Source organism: Polypterus senegalus, chromosome 4, assembly GCF_016835505.1.
Source record: "Polypterus senegalus isolate Bchr_013 chromosome 4, ASM1683550v1, whole genome shotgun sequence".
Classification (NCBI taxonomy): Eukaryota; Metazoa; Chordata; class Cladistia; order Polypteriformes; family Polypteridae; genus Polypterus; species Polypterus senegalus.
In genome coordinates, this window is record NC_053157.1 from 51,599,241 (window position 1) to 51,619,601 (window position 20,361).

The window sequence follows — 20,361 nt, forward strand, 5'->3', positions numbered from 1 at the left end:
ATAATGCAACTAAATGCATTATGTATAAAATGGTAGTTACATGTAAAGGGGTTAACACTAGCAATCCCTTGAAACGTTTACAAATAAAAAATTACATTAAGCAGTGCAGTGTGTTTGACTGCTTCAAGAAAGTGGCTGCTGAAACGTATTCACCCTGCAGACATCCAGCTCCGATGCTGCTAGAATTAGCCAAACTGAAAATGCAACTGTCTAGACCTCATTAAGTCAAGGTAACACTCGTCATCATTATGAAAGTTAGTCAGTAGTTTTTTTACTCGGGATATACAAAGAGTGTGCATCGGTTGTTTACTGACACCCACATCCATTACATTACATCCACATTACTTTTTTTTTTTTTTCTGGAGGCTTCTGCAAAAACGGGTGAAATGCATACTTTTTAAAAGATGTTAGGAATGGTGGTAAAGTGAGAGAGATCTTTGGCACTATGCATGTTTTAATAAAAACCGTGCATTCAGATTCGACGGAGGGTGTAGGTGGATGCTCTGAGCAGGTTTTTATATGGCTGTTACCAATCACTGATTTCATGTTACTTGATTGACCAATTCAGTTTTTTTTTATCCCTTTAGAAACATTTTTACAATAATCTCCTGCATAACCAGACCAATAGAAGTCTCATGTCCTACACTAAAATGTATTTTTATTATTAAACTATAGACCACAGGTGTTAACTTTCTATTTTTCATTAACAAAATGAAATTGTTTAGGCTAATTGTTTAGTGACCATAAAATGCTAAAATAAATCAAATTTCCTTAAAATACATACTTCAATAAAATATGTACAAAAATATTTATCCATAATCCATATGTCTTAAAGAGAATAAAATGCTTCTTATAATTATAAGTTGTCATATTGTTTTTTTCTGTAAGAAAGGCTTAATTAAAAAAAAAAAGTTTTTACCCTTTCTCTAACAACAAAATATGTATTCACATGAATAATTGATATTGGTAATTAGCTTAAATGTAAATATACATTGACTTGTACGTTTAATCATTTTAAATCAGTAATTGCACTATAGCTTTTTGCTGTTTAAATATACATTTAGTATATTTATATAGGTGAGTTTTTTTTTTCTTCAGTGTATCAACTAGACATACGTAATTCTAGAAGTGTAATTATAAAATGTGGATTACCATATTAATTGTTTCTTATCCAAAACTTATGCTGTATGACATAGCAGCTAATGCAGTATAAACCTTTAAAAAAGCAGCAAATGTTTCAAATGTTCATAAGTTTTTTTTCAAGAAGACAAGACTAACATGCTTAACAGGTTTATAAGAAAAAGACTCATTTTGCTGTTAAGCTAACATTTCTCTTTCTCAAATTGAAAGTGTAAGCTACTGTACTTAAAACAAGCTCACTGTCCAAACCAAAAGTGAGTCTGTTTTAATTAAAGGACAAAATAAATACAATTCTAGCTATCTACCTGTCTAAAATAAAAAGATCTGAATTCATTAAAGTAGCTTTTCTTGTCATCTTAATTGCACAGGATGACTCCTCCGATTTCTTTTTCTCTGCTTTCTTTAACGTAAAAGCTAATATTTCAATCGTCTGTCACAAAACAAGCTGCGACTTCATTTTCTATGTTTACACTGCAGGAGGTTTGTGGAAAATAAATAAGCAAATAAATAAAAGCCCACTGGCACAAATACCATAATTCCTTGTGTATAGGAGCACAACTAAATTATTGTAAAGCTTAGAAAAACAGGGGCTAAAGATACTTTTTTGTGATTAGGCAATTTACCGATCACTGATAATTTTTTTTTTTGTGTGTGAAATGGGCTGATTTAGATTGGTGGCTAATTGATCAGAACATCTCTCTTCTGCACATTGCTTTCCGCTGCTTCTAATCCAGAGCATCTTGAGGGGTGGCATTCACTTTGCACATATCATCCCTCCACCAAACAAGCCAGCATTTCTTTGGGCAACTGCATGGCCGCTTTCCTGTTGGCTGGGGTGCAAGGCTGTCTTTACCATTGAATGCTCTTCACTGCTGATCAATAGGCCCTTCCATCATAGACGTGTGATTCTGTATTAATAGAGCAAAGGATGGAAGACACTCATGGCACCTGTCACTAATAATATTATTATTGGGTAGCAAGGTGGTACAGTGGTTGTTCTGCTTTCGCGTAGTGACTCAAATTGGGGTTTGGGGGATTTGTATGTTTACTCCCACAGTGGAAGCACATGCAAGTTGGGTGGATTGGCGTTGCTAAAAGTGGCCATTTCATGTATGTGTGTTTGCCTTATGATCCTTGCTGGGATAGGCTCCATTAACACATCCACCCCCCCACCCCCCTGACCCTTTTGCGGATAAGTGGGTTAGGAAGATGAATGAACATATGTTTTTCTGTTTAGTGCTTGTCGATATATGCCTGCTCAGTAGTCTCTTTCACAGATGCACACATGTGCATTTTCAGTCTAGAGGTAGTAGGTAAACTTTTATATATATATATATATATATATATATATATATATATATATATATATATATATATATATATATATATATATAAAAAGCTTTTGTATAGTTAAAAATTAAAGGATTGCAAGTGTGCCTTTTTCAGTTATTATTGTCTAGTTGTCTACAAAAAGGAATCCACATGTTACTGTGTATTAACCTTCAGTAATGTCAATAATGAGTGTAAGGGGCTGAAATAGTGCCGTGGAGGAAGGCAAACAGGGTAGTTGGCTAAGATGTGCACGCACACAAATGGTTTTCTTTTAAAATTGCTAAATCTTACAACAGTGGTTTGCTTTTCTGATTTGTTTTTTTTTTCTTTTTTTAACCTTTTTGGCTTTTAAAACTTAAAAGGGATATATTTGGTAAGTCTTAAGGCTTCTATATTCACATATGTGCCTGTGTACCCTTTATTTTTTTATTTTATTTAATTTTTTTTTTTTAATTTATTAAAAAGATGCTTCACTTTACAACACAATGTTATGTGGAAAATTATAAAGTATACCATGCTTGTGAAGGAATAACCTTGATTTGAAAAACGTCTAACTTAACCCTTAACTGACTAATTATCCCTGTCTCTCCTCTGCATTTGCCCCATGCCATGATTTCATATTCAATACAGTGTTTGAGTGCTGTAATCATGGCGCTGGCAACCTCACATTTTGCAGAGGGTGGTCCCTCCAAATATTGTCCAAATCTTTCCATGCCTGGACAGAACTATAATGTTGGGAAATACCACAGTACCATAGGTATAACCCATTTATGCTCACATAGCCACTTGTGTGTAGAACAGAACCTGTGTTTGTTAAAGTAGTGAATAACACAGGGTCTTTAACAGTTTAGTAATGCGCATGTTGCGCTAATGTGGTAAACTACTTAATAAAGATGTTTAGTCAGCTGGATTTCCAAAAGGAAAAAAAATGTATTATTGATAAACATCAACAATATAAATTGGTTTATGTGCATATTGTCACCCCTCCTTGCTTCCATTATGATATTTAGTAAATGACCAGAAATGGTCAAACAATAAGAAATCAAATATTTTGAACCTCTGCAAAGTTACGTTTCAACTTTGCAATAAAGGTGTAATAAGTTCTGAAAGAATCTCTGTTGGTTTCCTTTTTTATCACACAAAACCTGCCATTTTGGCAAGGGTGTGTAGACTTTTTATATCCACTGTATTTGTAAACTTTTTACTGGAACAGTTGGCCTTAATAAATAAATATTTAAATAATAATAAACAACTGGAATTTTAAAAAATCTCGTTCAAGTGCCTGTGTAGCTGTCTGGTTGCTGTGTCTCTGTCATTCCAAAAGATGGTGAATCATAAATATTTTAAGTAATAAAATGCATTTCATTTGTCATTCAAGTAGATGGTGCATCATAAATGCTCCCTTTCGAAATGGAATAAAATAGAAACACATGCATTGCATGTTAATCTGCAAATGTTAATGCTTAGGTCTTTGATTATTTAGATTTCAACCCATCTTAGATAGGGAGCACAGCTTGTAACTTGTATATGTATTTAATACACATTCAGGTCTACAGAACACTGGTTTTACCGTAGCCCTTATGTAAAGAAAATACCAGTCACCGTCAGCTACTATATGTTTTAAGTTAGTATCATTTATACTTTACAGATATTTGTGAGCTGTTTATGTCAAATATATGTAGTTAAGCCAGCCCTCTTGGATTTAGAAAAAAAATAACTTTGCAGTATTATTCATGATGTTCACAAATAACCATCTACAGTATGTACATCTCAATTTAAGAAATGTTTTGAAAGTGCTTGTGTGGTAAGTCTTAAAGTGAATTTACATATATAAATATTTATGACTATTTAAATTGATTGTACTCAATCAAAGGTTGAAATTTATTTTTTAGATGTCATTTAAAATTCTTAATATACCATCCTTCATTAAAAAAGCAGTTTGGATGACTTCTTGTTTTTTGTTTTCACATTACAAAATAACACCTAGTGTAGTTTTGAAAGTCCCTAATTTCCTGTTAGATTACCTACCACACTACTTGGTAACTTATTCCACATGGCTTGGTTTTATTTCTGAGGAAAATTTAAAACACGCCTTCATTGTCTTTTTCCTTTATTGCTCATATTAGTAACTTTTTGTTATTTGATATTTTAGCATTGGCTAAAAGTATTTATGCATCAAATGATTACATTTTTAAGTTAGAAAGTAAGCTATTGTTGTTTTCTTTGTTAACATAATTGTTTTTGACTTGCAGGTTTTCTCCTGCTTTCAAGCAGAGTCCTGTGCCACTTGCCCAGGTATATTTTGTGCTTTATGATTAGAGACAAGGACAGAACGAAACTGACATGAAGATGGCAGATGCTGTAAAAACTGAAGATCTTGTGGATTCTGAAACGCCACCAGAGGTTGCTGTTGATTCTGGAGTGGAGAGAACTGGAGGAACAGAAGTCCTTAAAACTGAGACCTCTAGTTCAGAAAAGGGAGAATCTCCCATCCAAAATGATCCAGGTCTTCTTTCTTCTATGCCTTGCCTACTAATGGAGTTGAAACGTGACTCTCCAGAGTCACAGCAGGCTTCTACAGAAAGTGAAAAACAAATTTCTGGAAAAGCCTATGAAAGTGACTCCTCTAATCCCTGCATGTTATCTCCTTCTTCCAGTGGCCACTTGGCTGACTCTGACACACTGTCTTCAGCAGAAGATGAGGTCTCTAGAATTGGAACATCTTCTATAGCAGAGGGAGGTGATCCTAACTCAGAGACTGGAGGAGTAACTGTGTCAGGAGCTAGAAAGTCCAGACGTTCCCGATCTGAAAGTGAGATGTCTTCTGTTGTTATGGCAGCCAAAAAGAATCGCTGGCAGGTTACAGGGAGTGAAAAGCAAAATGGGCGACTAGCCAAAGTCAAGGGACAACGGAGTCAGAAACACAAAGAGAGGATACGCTTACTGAGACAAAAGAGAGAAGCAGCTGCCCGTAAAAAATACAATCTGCTTCAGGATAGTAGCACGAGTGACAGTGACCTGACCTGTGATTCTACCACTAGTAGTTCTGATGATGATGAGGAAGAAGCATCAGGAAGCAGCAAGACAATCACTGCTGATATACCAGGTAGTTTCAAACATAGCTGAATTTGTTGTACAGAAGTTGCATGCATTGCACTTTTTGCTCTTGTTAATACCTTGGGCTTCTTAGCTTTTAAGATTTTTAATTTCATCGTATAATTTACATCAAAATAAACAGCCCCACCTACATTTGCCTTTGCCATTTTCCTCCCCTGCTTTAATTTGTCTTTTGCATAATTTTTGAAATGGTTGATTACATTTTTAATTTGTAAATTAGTAGACAAAGTAATCTATGCCTTTTAAAAGCAAAAAATGCCAACCAGATTTTAAGAATTAAATAATTCATAAATCACATTAATACCCACTTTCTAAAATGTTTTTAATGTCAAAACAATGTGTATAATTTTACATGTTGTAAGTTTTCATTCTAGTAAGACTGTGTGAGATCCTTAAGACAGATGTACTGTAACTATTTAGTATTAGCTATTTTTTATGCATTCTGTGATACTTTAACTTTGTTTGTAAATCTTAACAGTGCATGTTTCCCATTCATGCTTTAACTCTTTATCTTATTGAGAAACTATCCCTCTGGCATTGGTTGAATGATGCATTATCACCACCACTTTTTGCATTTGTTTAAAATGCTTCTTTATGTTTGATGCTAGGAACAGATTCCCTTTAATGATAATTTGCTTCAGAGATTTACAAGTGTTGATTCTATACAGCTACTTTGTATATTAAAAGAAGTTCTGACAGAAAATGACAAAGTATGAACAATATAAATGATGCAAAGTCAGTATTGTAATTTTATTTAAAAATCACCAGTTTCTTTCTGTGGAAGGTATGTTTATTGCAATTTGGCAGGCCAGGTGTTTCATACCTCAAGATATCAACCAAAATATTTTTTACTTGTTCTGATCCTTAAATGGTTACATGTTTTAATCAAAGACTGACTGATATCAAATAGATTAAATAAAAAATTATAACTGGATTGTAAATTGGAAAGCTGTACAAGGTGAATGCGGAGTTGGAGAGTGACATTTCACGTCTACCCAAAACGTATGATGTATATTGATAGAAGCCTTTTGAAGCTCCTTAATGATGTAAGTTGTCATTACTTAAGTTACAGAAAATTGTCTATGACCAGCTAAAAGAATGTGATGCAGATATAATCAAACATTAACATGTCCTTGAAGTAAGTCACACTGTAAAATCTTTTGTGTTTTAAACGAAATTATATCTGAGGGTTTTCCTTTGTAAAGCAGTTAATAACTTTCTTGTTTACCAAAACCAATTTATTTTTTCTTGGGTAATAAACCTGTTGCCTCTTAATGGCATTAATCCACTGAAATAACTGGAGCATGAGCAAGTGATTTTTTTTTTTTTGGTTTTGAGCCCAGTTTACCAAAATGATTGATGAATTCCTTTAAGATTTGACAGATTTATTTGAAATGTCTTTGTACAGTAAGGCCTCCTTTGTCCTTGAACTGCTGTCACCAGGAAGGCTGGGTCTTTTAATTTATAATAAATTACAATTAAAAATTCGTAATATGGAATTCTCATGCCCCTTAGTTCTTACTTCCTTTAACCGTTGCACCCTGATTGCCTTAATTTTATGGTTCACTATCACCAAACCAAAAGAAATCTTAATTACACCCACTTTAACCATAACCTCAGGGACTGTACAGCTCACAGGATAGTGTTAATCTTTTATTGTGTGTGGTGATAAAAGTGCAAGCCCCAGGCTGCTGACCAACTTTATTTTTGTTGTGTTTATTTTGGAAAAATTCTGAAATTTGCATTATTTTCTTAATTGAATATTTTGCATACATTTTCAATCTGCTTTAATGATATAGTTACCCAGATTTCAAAATTCTACAGTTTTGTCCTTGCCTGTAATGTAATTGGATGAGTTTTGTTCACATCTGTGTGAGAATGCCACAAAGGCACAGTGTTTAGAGATTGAATGCCGGGAACTTTCTTCATCATTGTCTCTATGGAGTTTGAATTCTGTCGTGTTTTGTGGCATTTCTGTTTTAATAGTGAAATGGACAAATTATTGCACAGAGACATGTGAAAAGGGATTGCACATTGGGGTAAAGGTTAAGAGTCTCTTCCTTGTTAAATTAAGTTAATGGGTTAAGCTTAACAGAGGTAAAAAGATATGTTTGCTTCAGTTCAGAGTTTGGAGGGTGTACAGGATATAGATGTCATGCTACAGTCTGTTAAAAAGGTGGATGGGTGGGAGGATTAATTGGCTATTTTTGCCAAAGTGCAGACTGCACACTTCACTTTTCACTGCACATTTGCACTCGCAACTTGTGTGCTCATGTCTTTTTTTTTTTTTAGTTGTGTTTAAGAAAATAAAAGAATAATGCTTTACACTTAGTGTTACAATAAGTGTCATTTATTTTACTGGGGAAATACTGATTATCTGATATAATGCACATCCTACAGACTAGGGATGGGCATTATGACCAATATTCTATATCACGGTATTTTTCTAAATTATCCCGGTTTCACGGTATTCAACGGTATTTTTTTTCCCCATGCATGAGTGGATGTTAACCACATTTTCCACTGCAATTACTGGCTAAGAATAACCTATTCCACTGTCAAGAGTATTGTACATTGTACAAAAAAAACATTTTAATGTGCACACAAGTATTAATACAGTTTTGCATTGCCCCATAAAGTGATAGTTTTCAAGGGGTGGCACTAATGGAGAAGGTATCACATTGCATGACAGATGCAGTCAAAATAAAGATCCTTTTTGTTGAACAAATTTTGCAAAAACAAGCTATCATTTTGACAACATATTTTCAACCATACAAAGAGGCATTTAGACTTAGTTAAATATCCAGAAGTGCTTGTCAAAAATTGTATTGCACCGAATAGGTCTTAGAAAAGGAATAAATAGTAAGTATTTTTTGTAAACCAACTACACTTTCTGTTAATGTTAACAATCTCTGTCCACTGACACATTAAAGTGACTTTTTAAACAACTTTATCATCATTAAACTGCATAATATTTAAACTAATAAATAATAACAATAAAATAAATAATAGTATTATTACTGATAGTTGCACTATTACTTCAAGACTTCAAGCCCAGGTGCATTACATAGTATTCACCAAATTAAAATAAAATAAAACAAGTGCAACTTGGTGATGACATCTTTACCAACTGAACCATCATTTAGGCAAACTGCATTAATATGGACCTTGCTTCAAGCTAAGCTATACTGGGAAGAAAAAACAAACTATATGTCGAGAACAAAGTCAACATTTCCACTTTATTCTCGCTGTTTATGTTGAGATTAAAGTCGACATTTCCACTTTATTCTCATAGTTCACTTCATAATTAAAGTAGAATGTAAAACTAAACTTCTTCCTAAAATCAATGTTTAATCAATTACTTAATTTACCCCGTCATAAATTAATGCAGCACATTAAATGCTTTGTTACGTTCCCCGACCAAGTGGTTAATCACTACGCTTCTTAAACTAACTTGCTCCGCACTAAGAGAAGACAGCAATCACCATACAGAATCCATTCACTTCATGATATTCCTGCTTTCTGAAAATTTAGAATGCTAAGATAAATACTTGATATCATTTTCATGATGAAATGCATTAAAGCAGGTATTACACATGCACGCTAGTGAGGCGGTAGTGCTGCTCCCTCGCAGTAAAGGGGGTACCCTGGTGTATGTTCAGTGTAGAGAACTTTATGGCAAGTGTGACGAGGCTCCAAAAAACTGGATGTATGAATAGCTATCGCACAGGTTTAACTTAAATATTGTGCATATGTTGGGTTTCTGATATGCTGGTCGGAGACACAAACACAGAATTTAATGAATGTTCTTCTGAGCGGGCTATCTTTATTGCATGCATGCTGTCTCTATCTGACGTACCAAAAACCCCCTTTTTCCTTCCATTTTCTTTCACCATATAACCAATCACCACACGATAAACGTCTTTGTGAAATTAAAACTAGTTATAAACTTAGCCCACGGATTGTTCAGAACTTTAAAAATATCTTTGTTATACATGTTTAATTATGCCATCCATTCAGAGTTGCGCCCATCTCTGAACGAGTCGCCAGCACATCGCAGAATGAATACAAGCAAAACATACACTAGCAGGGTCAATATAGCACAATAAAACCCCACATCCTACATGACTTTGAAAGGAAACTAAAGCATGCTGAGTAAACCCACCAGAAAAACATACAAATGCAAGGTAAGCATGCCGCCGTGCCCCCATATGATTAATGCATGCTTTAATGCATTTCACCATGAAAATTATATTAAGTATTTATCTTAACATTCTAAATGTTCAAACAGCAGGAAGATCATGAAGTTAATGTATTCTGTGCGGCGATCGCTGCCGGCGCCTCCTCTTAGTGCAAGAAGAAGTCAGTTTAAGAATCACTTAACACAAAGCATTTAATGTGCTATATAACTTATGACGGGGTTTGAGAAAATCTAGTAAATGAAATAATCATTTTACGATGAAGTTTAGTTTACGATGGTCTACTTTAATGACAAATTACGAGAATAAAGCCAACATGTCGTCACACTATTACACAGTACCCAGGTACATTACACTGTATTGAAAACAAGTAAAACAAGTACAGTACAACTTGACTTGCAGTATTATCCAGTAGTATAGAAACAGTATTTACACATCTGACCTTTTAAAACTAAAGTTATCTCCAGGTAACGGACATGACTCCTTTTTTTTGGCAAAAGTTCTTCTGTTCATCATGTTCAACTTTACTTTTAGTAAAGTTTCGGAATGCTCTCTGTTCATTTTCACCGTGCGGTGCTACCGCCCACTATTTGGTGGTGTAGCAGTGAAAAAGAGCCCTAGTGCAACAAATCTGTGTTTAGCGGTGTAGCAGTGAAAAAGGTCCCCACTTGAACAGTTTCCCACTGTACCGCGTTCCGAACGTTGTTTAGGCACTTTAAACCGGTGTTGCGGTATAAGAAAAATCGATATCATAAAAAAAATAAACGGTTTTCGGTATGAACCGGTATACCGCCCAGCACTACTACAGACCATTGCTCTGTAATTAAATTGGTGTTAACATTTTGGGAAGCACACTGCAAAAGGGATAACAACAACAACATTTATTATGGTACTAGTTCTTCCATTCTTGCCTTTTGCAAGATCAAACAGAATTGGTTACAGGAAGAAAATGCTGTCAAATCTTGGAATGGTCAATGCATGTCGTTCTGCAATCATTACGATTTAAGTTGTACTGTCACACAGAAAATATTTTGTAAAAGTCATACATGGCACCTGGGAACAATTCCAGGTTATGCATCTTGGAAATTTACTGGGACCCATACTAGTGAAACTTTGCAGTCTTCCTATGATGTTGGGTTTCACTCATTAGGCAATCATTTGATGATTAAATTTTCTCAATTTTTGTCTCCGGAAATATGTGTGTGATTATAGTTGATTAAATGTTGGCATTTGTTTTGTTTATGTTTGTTACTTTACTACAAAAGGGATATGTCCGGCAAACATCATGAATTGAAAAATGGGATCCAAATGTGTGATACAAATAGGGCTCAACTAAGTATGCTGTTCCATTTTGCCTTTTTGGAAGGCTAATGGAATCTGTTTTTACCTAATAAATACTACTGCCTAGAACTTCAGGACAATGTCTGGTGGTAGCTGGGTTCAACAGTTTACCCCCTGGCATATACTGAGAGCATCTGCCTTAATTAATTATATATACAGTTCACACTATCAGATAGCCTACCTTAGAAAATAACCTTCAGAGGCTCCTGGATGATGCTTTTTTCTTATGGTTGGTTCTCTGTTTTGAATGTTGTTGTATGTATTTAAAGATATTCATGTTTTATATGCTTTATCTCTCAGTTTTATTGCTCTTGCAGCAACTTGGTAAAATGCCCATAATTTGTACTAGATCTCAATGTAGGAAATTGCCAGTTTGACTTTCTAGGAATTCTTAACCTGGTTTGGTCCCACATGCATAGGAATTTACTGGTAAATCCTAAAGCAAACACCATGTGCAAACTTTTTTTTTTTCCAACATTGTAAAATAAGAAAAAAATCATGTGCACGCGATATGGTTTACCTAAGCCTCAATTTACAGTTAATTCATGCTTATGACCAACTGAATACTAAGTGTGTTTCTGAAATGGTTTTAAATTATATTTTCTCGTAATGTTTGTGTGTAGTAGTTGGTAATTATTTCTAGGTTGATGTTGCACTTTAGAAATAGACATTAATTTGGCAGAAGTACAGCAGTTACTAGATGATTTGTGTATTCTGTGTTCTGAATTTTGTCTGAAATGTTTGAAAACTTTTTTTTTTTTTAATTTGCAGAGAATCTTTTACTTTTTTGTAATGCACACTAATAGCTGTAGGTAGTATTTTAAATACTGTTTCTCATTTCTGTATATGGTTGTGGGAAACTCGAGGAGGGTTTTTATAAAACCATGTGAGTTTTCCTGGGAGTATTAAAAAAAAGTTTGTGTTTTCATTTTCTTCTTGACATTTCCATTGCATTTAACCTAATTGTCATAAACAATTTAGCAGTATGAAGCAGTCATATAGGCATCATACCAAATAATGTTGATTCAAACTAACTAGAATGTTAAGAATATAACATCTAATGGTTCAACGTTCTGAGGTAGTGTCTTTTTTGATTTGTTATTTAGTTAGTAAATTGCACTGAGCTGAAGTGGGTATAAGTACATCATACTCTGTACAATTTAAACTCTGTGGGTCTCTGTTCTTTTCTCTATAACCTGGGGTACTGAGAATCTAATGTTTCGCTATTGGAAGAGCTAAGCCTTTTAAATGTTGCATTATAAGAATAAGGCAGTGGTTCATCATTATTTGGTAGATATCTTATGTAAGACCAGAGCAACTTGCCAAAAAAAAAAACAAATTGCATTGAAAAAGATTAACAGGAAAGTGCACATTTAGACAATAGATAACAAAATTTTACAGCAGAGCAGTTGAACCCTAGCCTTATTGTTAGACACAATGCTAAATGAAAACCAGTACTCTAACATCATCAGCTGCCTGAATAGTTGATAGAATTATTAATTGTTACAGGGTTGGACAGTTTGGTATTCCGGACACCTGGGGCTTCCAGTTTTTAATTCCAGACAGCTCAATGTTTGACTGTCAAAGCCCAATGACTACCAGATTTTTTGGATTTTGGTCAAATGTGTTATTTTCCTAATCAAAATTAGTCTGATTAAAAGTAAAGACTCAGTTCTTCATGTTCGATCTTAGCTAGGTGTCACTTTTAAAGGTAGTTGCTTATATTGTGCCAGACTGCTATAACCAGTATTTCACTGGCATTCACCCACTAGGGAGCAAAATTGCCAAGCAAGTCTATAACAAGGAAGAGAAACAATTGTATTAGGTTTAGACTACTATGTTTTACAAACTGGTATCCCAGCACACTACCATATGGATTTATAATTTGTCCACCTGTTTCTATAAACCTTGGAAGGGGCTGAGAGACATAAGCACTAAAATACTTTAAGAAGAATGTTTAATAAGCATTTGACAGATTTTTCAGAGAGCTGTAATGTTAACAATTTCGTAAGTATAATCAAAGCAAGAGGGACAAAGCACTTAATGTTTTGCTAGTGCTATGTTTGTGCCAGTCCTGAGTGGTCAGTTTAACACAGCATGAAGTGCAAGTCTGGCCTGAAAAATTCAAATAACTCAGAAGAGTCAAAGTTGCAAATGATAGTAAAAATAGAAAATAAAAGACTTTTGAAAAAAAGGTGGATGGTATAACACTGCAAGATTTTTCTCTGATGGCTAGTTAACAGAGAATTTTTATTTGGTTGTTTAAAATCAGTGTTATCTGAAGAAAGTGTGAAACTTTAATAAATGCAGTATCTGATTGCAAAAACAGCCTATTAATTGGAACACCTCTTTTTAATATACTGCATTCAGACATTTGTAGTCAATGATTATAGTATACATTAACTATGTTCAGTTGTGCTTATTACAGTGCTTTTTTTATCCACATTACCCTCCTATTTCCTCTGTAAAGACTGGAGGTTTTACTGATGTAATCTGCCATTTCCCAAGGCCTTTTTGAAAGTGTATCATAGCTGTCCTGCTTTGTTTTCAGGTATATATAAGCTGATTCAGACTTGGTTTCAAATGTTTTGTTTTCATAAAATATCCACATGAAACCGATTTGAATAAAAGTACATTTATCTTTAACACTAGAACATTTTGGTAAAAAGTGGTGAATTAAATTAAAATCTGTTACTTTGCTTCTGGTTTGATAATTTTAATAAAAGTATTAAATCAGCGCACATTAAGTATTAAATTAAATAGAAAAGTATTATTTTTATATTTGTACAACATGGCCAAATTCAAAATTGTTTGCCAGAGAAGTTTGAAGTATGTTAAGTCAAAGTATGTTAGACATATTATTCCTGACAGTTTTTTGCTTTTGTGTTTTTTTTTTTTTTTTTTTTTTACCATTGGTTATTAAGCTACATAAAACTTGAAGTTTATTGCTACTTTCATTTCTGTGGCTTTGTATTGGAAAAGAGTAGCTAAGAAAAACAGTCTGAATGAGTGTTTTTGCAGGATCCATAGTTAAGTAGTTGTGGCTTTTCATGCCATCACGGTGTCTTTTCTAGCTCTTCTTTGATTTTCGTAGACCTCTGAACTGAGTGTAAAACAAGAAACAGCACTGGGCAGGATGTGCCACATAATTACAAAGCAGTTGAACACACACACACCCACGCTCACTCACACTTGCCCAATTACAAGTAACCCACTGACTTGTAGTGTGCTGTTTTGCATGACTTTGACAGTGGGAGAATTCCGTAAGAAACTCAAGCAGCAGGTCTTGGGTTTTCTCCCCAATAGCATCCAGAGTATCAGTATTTAATGAGCCATCCATCTAGTATGAACTAGTGTTTTAAGTGGATTAAACATTTTGGTAATGGATGGATAAATCACAATGTTTGTAAATATAACAGATCTTTAAAACCTTTTAAGTCCAGTATGTCCAGTACTTTGAGAAAAGTGATTTTCATGTTATGACACCAGTACAGATTATGCAATAACTCATGATTAGTTGTTGCCTAATGGGGGCTGGGCGGACTATTGGCTCTGGAAACCCTGCAGATTTTATTTTTTTCTCCAAACTTAACTGGAGTTTTTTTGTTTTTTCTATCCTTTTAGATATCAGACGTTACCTTGTTGTGTTGTTTGTTCTTTAATATTATTGCATATTTTTTAATTTTTTTCTTCTTGTAACTTTATCTTGTAAAGCACTTTGGGCTACATTGCTGTATGAAAATGTGGTATATAAATAAAGGTTGTTGTCTATGCATATTCATTGAACAGGTCAACTCTCCTTATCTTATTATGGTCTTTTAAACACTGTCATTTGACAGCAATGTTAAACCCTAAGTTGATTTTCTTAGAATAATGTTCAGAGTAGTATCAAACAGAAACTTTAGGGGCTTTACAAAGCGCCCCAACACACTTTTGTGCTTGTTTTAAATATCAAATAATTAACTGAAATAAAAAGTCACTTGAGAATTGCTAGTACAGATACCTACCTTCCTCACTAAACTATATAGAGTGATCTGTATCGTGGTTCAGCTATTGCGCCCCCGCTATATTGTGGAAAAATTCAATAAGTACATCCTACCTGTAGAGTACTTTGCAGCCAATTCATAATTCAATAGAATTTATTTTTGTATAGCCCAAAATCACACAAGGAGTGCTGCAATGGGTTTTAACAGGCCCTGCCTCTTGACTGCCCCCCAGCCTTGACTCTCTAAGAAGACAAGGTAAAACTCCCAAAAAAACCCCAGTAGGGAAAAAATGGAAAAAACCTCAGGAAAGGCAGCTCAAAGAGAGACCCCTTTCCTGGTAGGTTGGGTGTGCAGTGGGTGTCATAACAAAACATACGGTTTTCAGCAGTCACTATGGTAGACAAAGAGTTTCACATTACAGTACCCAGATGATTTCTTACAAGGCCCGTTATTGGCTGAAAGAGGAGACTAAACCAATCGGAGCGGGATTTTCATTCTCTTGGGCTCTGATTGGCTGCTGCTAACATGGTGTTCTCTTGCAAGAACAGTGACTCTGGGTCCCCGATGCATCTCCGTTCTCTGCGTATCGCATACCTTTGCCTGTGGTCCGATTGTTGTGAGCAAACTTTTTGTGATCTCTTTTCTTACACCTCACTTTTAAAACAGCTGTTCCAACATTAAAAGGAAGACATGCTGGTGGCTCAATTACTTTATAACCTGGGAAAGGAAGACTGAATCGACACCTCAGGCTATTGATTGTTTTATGGATGGACATCTGGGACAACAATTTGGTTTACAGTATGGGAAAAATGGACATGAGGCAATATCAAAGAACTTTATTATCTGGGAAAGAGTTTGAGCAAAATTCATCAAATCAAATTGACAGCCAGCCATTCAGGTTCATATGTTGGGAAACCATGGCATGACATTTCATAATAAATATGCCTCATTTTGAAAGCAACGTCAGAAGACAGAGAAGAAGAAAGCACAAGAGAAGAAGAAATTAGAGGAGGAGGAGAAGAAGAAGAAAAACAGACGAAGACGGCAGTGGTCGTCTGAAAAGCGTCATGAACATCGATTGCTAAATCAAACGCCTCCCTGGGACATTCATCCTTGTCATCTCTACCTTTTTTTTGTAAGCGTTTCCTAAAGACTATATATATTCAGACTTTCCTATCAGTACCTGTTTTCTACTATTCTTTGTTCCAGTGGTATTATTATTCTTGTAATAAATACCATGCTGCTTTTAACTTTCTCTGCTTTTTTTTTTAATGTCTAGAGTGATTGAATTAGATTAGATTTCTTTGAGCACCTGGTGTAGTCAGATTTTTTTTGTCATTATTTCTGTATTGCTAGATTATAAGGCTGAGAGTGAGGGCGCCACTCAATAGTTAGGGACAGTGCGAAAAGAAGGTGTTCTTGGCTGATAAATGGCCTATAGTCAAGAGTGCTGAGTCTTTGTATGTTTAAATGTATTCTTGTAGGCCAAAAGTAATATTTAGGTCTGAGATATCACTAAAACATCATATGTTGTTCGTGCCGATTATAAGTAAGTCTCTTGAAGTGCCGAGTAACACAGCCTGTCATTCCTAAAGCACTTGCGTGGTTTAAAGCGCTAAGGGTTAATCTGCATGGTGTCATTCATGGGGGACTGTTGTGGTTAGGGTCTGTGTGTATGCATATAGCTATGTATGTGTGTGTTCATCTTAAAGTGCAACAGTAGACCAACCCGATAATGAACTTGACGAGATCACTTACCCTTCAGGTAACAGGTAAAGGGGAAGTAGAAGGAAATACCACGATAATACAATAAGTTTACATGTGTTTAAAGCATGTGGGAGGAGTATTTTAAGGCTTAAACTATAAAAAAAATGTTTTGTTTATATGGTCTTTCTATATCGCAGACATTCACCTATCGCTAATGGGTCTTGAACATAACTTCAGCGATAGGTGGGGGATTACTGTGTATGTGTATATACATATAATACACACACACACACTTAACTGTGTAAGCAGCACAGGATCCTAAAAGTATTGAAATAGTCAGAACCACTCTGGGCATCTCTCTCCTAGGAAGATTTGTGTAGCCGACATGCTCGAATTTTTTGTGCATTAGGAGCTAAGCGACTTTCTTAGGAGGTTTTGTTTTGCCGGTGTGCTGGCCTCACTTGCGTATACTCGGAGCTGGAGCCCTTACCCTGACTCTACCTCTATCTTCCGGGCTTAACAGAGGCGCACACTTCCAAATGTAGACGTTTATATATAAGATATATATGGCTGTTCGAGTCACAAAGGGGCGCAGTGCTGCTCAAACATTAAGAATGCTGGCAGTCACCTCCAGTTCGTCCAATGGTGATCGTTCCGAGAGTCAACTGGATGATAGCCTACATACAGGAATGCAAGATCACCCCCCCCACCCTACCCAGAAGAGGGTGGGTTAAGGTTGATATCACCCTACAGTATTTTTAGTTAACCAATGAGGAACATGTGTACCAAGTTTCATGAAAATCGCTCTAGCTGTTAGGAAGTGATGCTGGAACATGCATGCACGCATACATACACAAATTGACATATATATATATATATATATATGGTAATCCCTCCTCGATCGCGGGGGTTGCGTTCCAGAACCCCCCGCGATAGATGAAAATCCGCGAAGTAGAAACCACATGTTTGTATGATTATTTTTATATATTTTAAGCCCTTATAAACTCACCCACCCTGTTAACATTATTAGAGCCCTCTAGACATGAAATAGCACCCTTTAGTCAAAAGTTTAAGCTGTGCTCCATGACAAGACAGAGATGACAGTTCTTTCTCACAATTAAAAGAATGCAAACATATCTTCTCTTCAAACGAACGCCGTCCGGAGCAGAGAATGTCAGAGAGAGAGAGTGACAGAAAAACAATCAATCAAAAAAATCAATACGTGCTGTTGGGCTTTTAAGTATGAGCACCGCGTAAAGCAGCCGCAAAGAAGGGAGCAATGTGAAGGTAAATCTTTCAGCATTTTTTAGAGTAGCCTCCGTATCTTCTAAACAAACAGCCTCTGTGCAAACAGCCCCTCTGCTCACACCCCATCCGTCAGGCACAGAGAAAGTCAGAGAAAGACCGAGAAAAGCAAACAATCCGCTCGGGGAAGCACATCGTATATCATTGAGGAGTTTTAGTTAATATGTAATACGTGCTCTGATTGGGTAGCTTCTCAGCCATCTGCCAATAGCGTCCCTTGTATGAAATCAACTGGGCAAACAAACTGAGGAAGCATGTACTTTAAATTAAAAGACCCATTGTCCACAGAAATCCGCGAACCAGCGAAAAATCCGTGATATATATTTAGATATGCTTACATTTAAAATCCGCGATAGAGTGAAGCCGCGAAAGTCGAAGCGCGATATAGCGAGGGATTACTGTGTGTGTGTGTGTGTGTGTGTGTATATGTATATATATACATTCAGTGGAACCTCAAGATACGATCACCTCTGTATACGAGAAATTCAAGATAAGAGGAAAGTATGAACGAAAAATTTGGATCTAAATACGAGCATTGGCTCGCGAAGAGCCACGAGCCAGGCTGTGGGTATGCGTGGCGCGCTTCCGATCCGCCTCGACTCGGGGATTCACCCAAGCTGACGCTGCCAGCCCGTCAGCTCACTCAGTGTTCCTTGTTCTCCTGTAACGTGAGGATCTACGCGTATGTGCGCTTGTGATTTCATTGTTTCGCTGTAGCAGTTCGCCATATAAGCGTATCCAAAAATATCGCGGACATGTAGACGGAGAATAGGAGACGATTGCATTCAAGAAGAGAGAGAGAGATAAGAGAGAGAGAGAGAGAGAGACGCGTGTGCGAGCCAGAGAGAAAAGGAGAGAGAGAGAAGAACCATCAGCTCAGTTATGATCACATGACGCTCAGCAGACAAAGTGTATCCATACTACTTGTATTGCAAGACATCGCTCGTTTTATCAAGTCAAAATTTATTAAAAAATTTAGCTCGTCTTGCAAAACACTCGTAAACCAAGTTACTTGCAAACCGAGGTTCCACTTGTATATACAGTGGTGTGAAAAACTATTTGCCTCCTTCCTGATTTCTTATTCTTTTGCATGCTTGTCACACAAAATGTTTCTGATCATCAAACACATTTAACCATTAGTCAAATATAACACAAGTAAACACAAAATGCAGTTTTTAAATGATGGTTTTTATTTAGGGAGAAAAAATTCCAAACCTACGTGGCCCTGTGTGAAAAAGTAATTGCCCCCTGAACCTAATAACTGGTTGGGCCACCCTTAGCAGCAATAACTGCAATCAAGCATTTGCAATAACTTATAATGAGTCTTTTACAGCGCTCTGGAGGAATTTTGGTCCACTCATCTTTGCAGAATTGTTGTAATTCAGCTTTTATTTGAGGGTTTTCTAGCATGAACCGCCTTTTTAAGGTCATGCCATAGCATCTCAATTGGATTCAGGTCAGGACTTTGACTAGGCCACTCCAAAGTCTTCATTTTGTTTTTCTTCAGCCATTCAGAGGTGGATTTACTGGTGTGTTTTGGGTCATTGTCCTGTTGCAGCACCCAAGATCACTTCAGCTTGAGTTGACGAACAGATGGCCGGACATTCTCCTTCAGGATTTTTTGGTAAACAGTAGAATTCATGGTTCCATCTATCACAGCAAGCCTTCCAGGTCCTGAAGCAGCAAAACAACCCCAGACCATCACAGTACCACCACCATATTTTGCTGTTGGTATGATGATCTTTTTCTGAAATGCTGTGTTCCTTTTACGCCAGATGTAACGGACATTTGCCTTCCAAAAGTTCAACTTTTGTCTCATCAGTCCACAAGGTATTTTCCCAAAAGTCTTGGCAATCATTGAGATGTTTCTTAGCAAAATTGAGACGAGCCCTAATGTTCTTTTTGCTTAACAGTGGTTTGCGTCTTGGAAATCTGCCATGCAGGCCGTTTTTGCCCAGTCTCATTCTTATGGTGGAGTCGTGAACACTGACCTTAATTGAGGCAAGTGAGGCCTGCAGTTCTTTAGACGTTGTCCTGGGGTCTTTTGTGACCCCTCGGATGAGTCGTCTCTGCGCTCATGGGGTAATTTTGGTCGGCCGGCCACTCCTGGGAAGGTTCACCACTGTTCCATGTTTTTGCCATTTGTGGATAATGGCTCTCATTGTGGTTCGCTGTAGTCCCAAAGCTTTAGAAATGGCTTTATTACCTTTACCAGACTGATAGATCTCAATTAC

General features: G+C 36.1%; 1 protein-coding gene across 3 annotated transcripts in view; it reads left to right on the forward strand.

The window, feature by feature from the left end:
* The window catches only part of c4h18orf25 (chromosome 4 C18orf25 homolog), an 87,723-nt gene that overhangs the window by 14,213 nt on the left and 53,149 nt on the right, over positions 1–20,361 (forward strand). For all 3 annotated transcript variants that reach the window (XM_039750616.1, XM_039750615.1, XM_039750619.1), the window contains exon 2: positions 4,725–5,578. In XM_039750616.1, coding sequence (XP_039606550.1) covers positions 4,816–5,578 — 763 coding nt within the window. In that variant the 5' untranslated portion in view covers positions 4,725–4,815. The remainder of the gene's footprint in view (positions 1–4,724; positions 5,579–20,361) is intronic.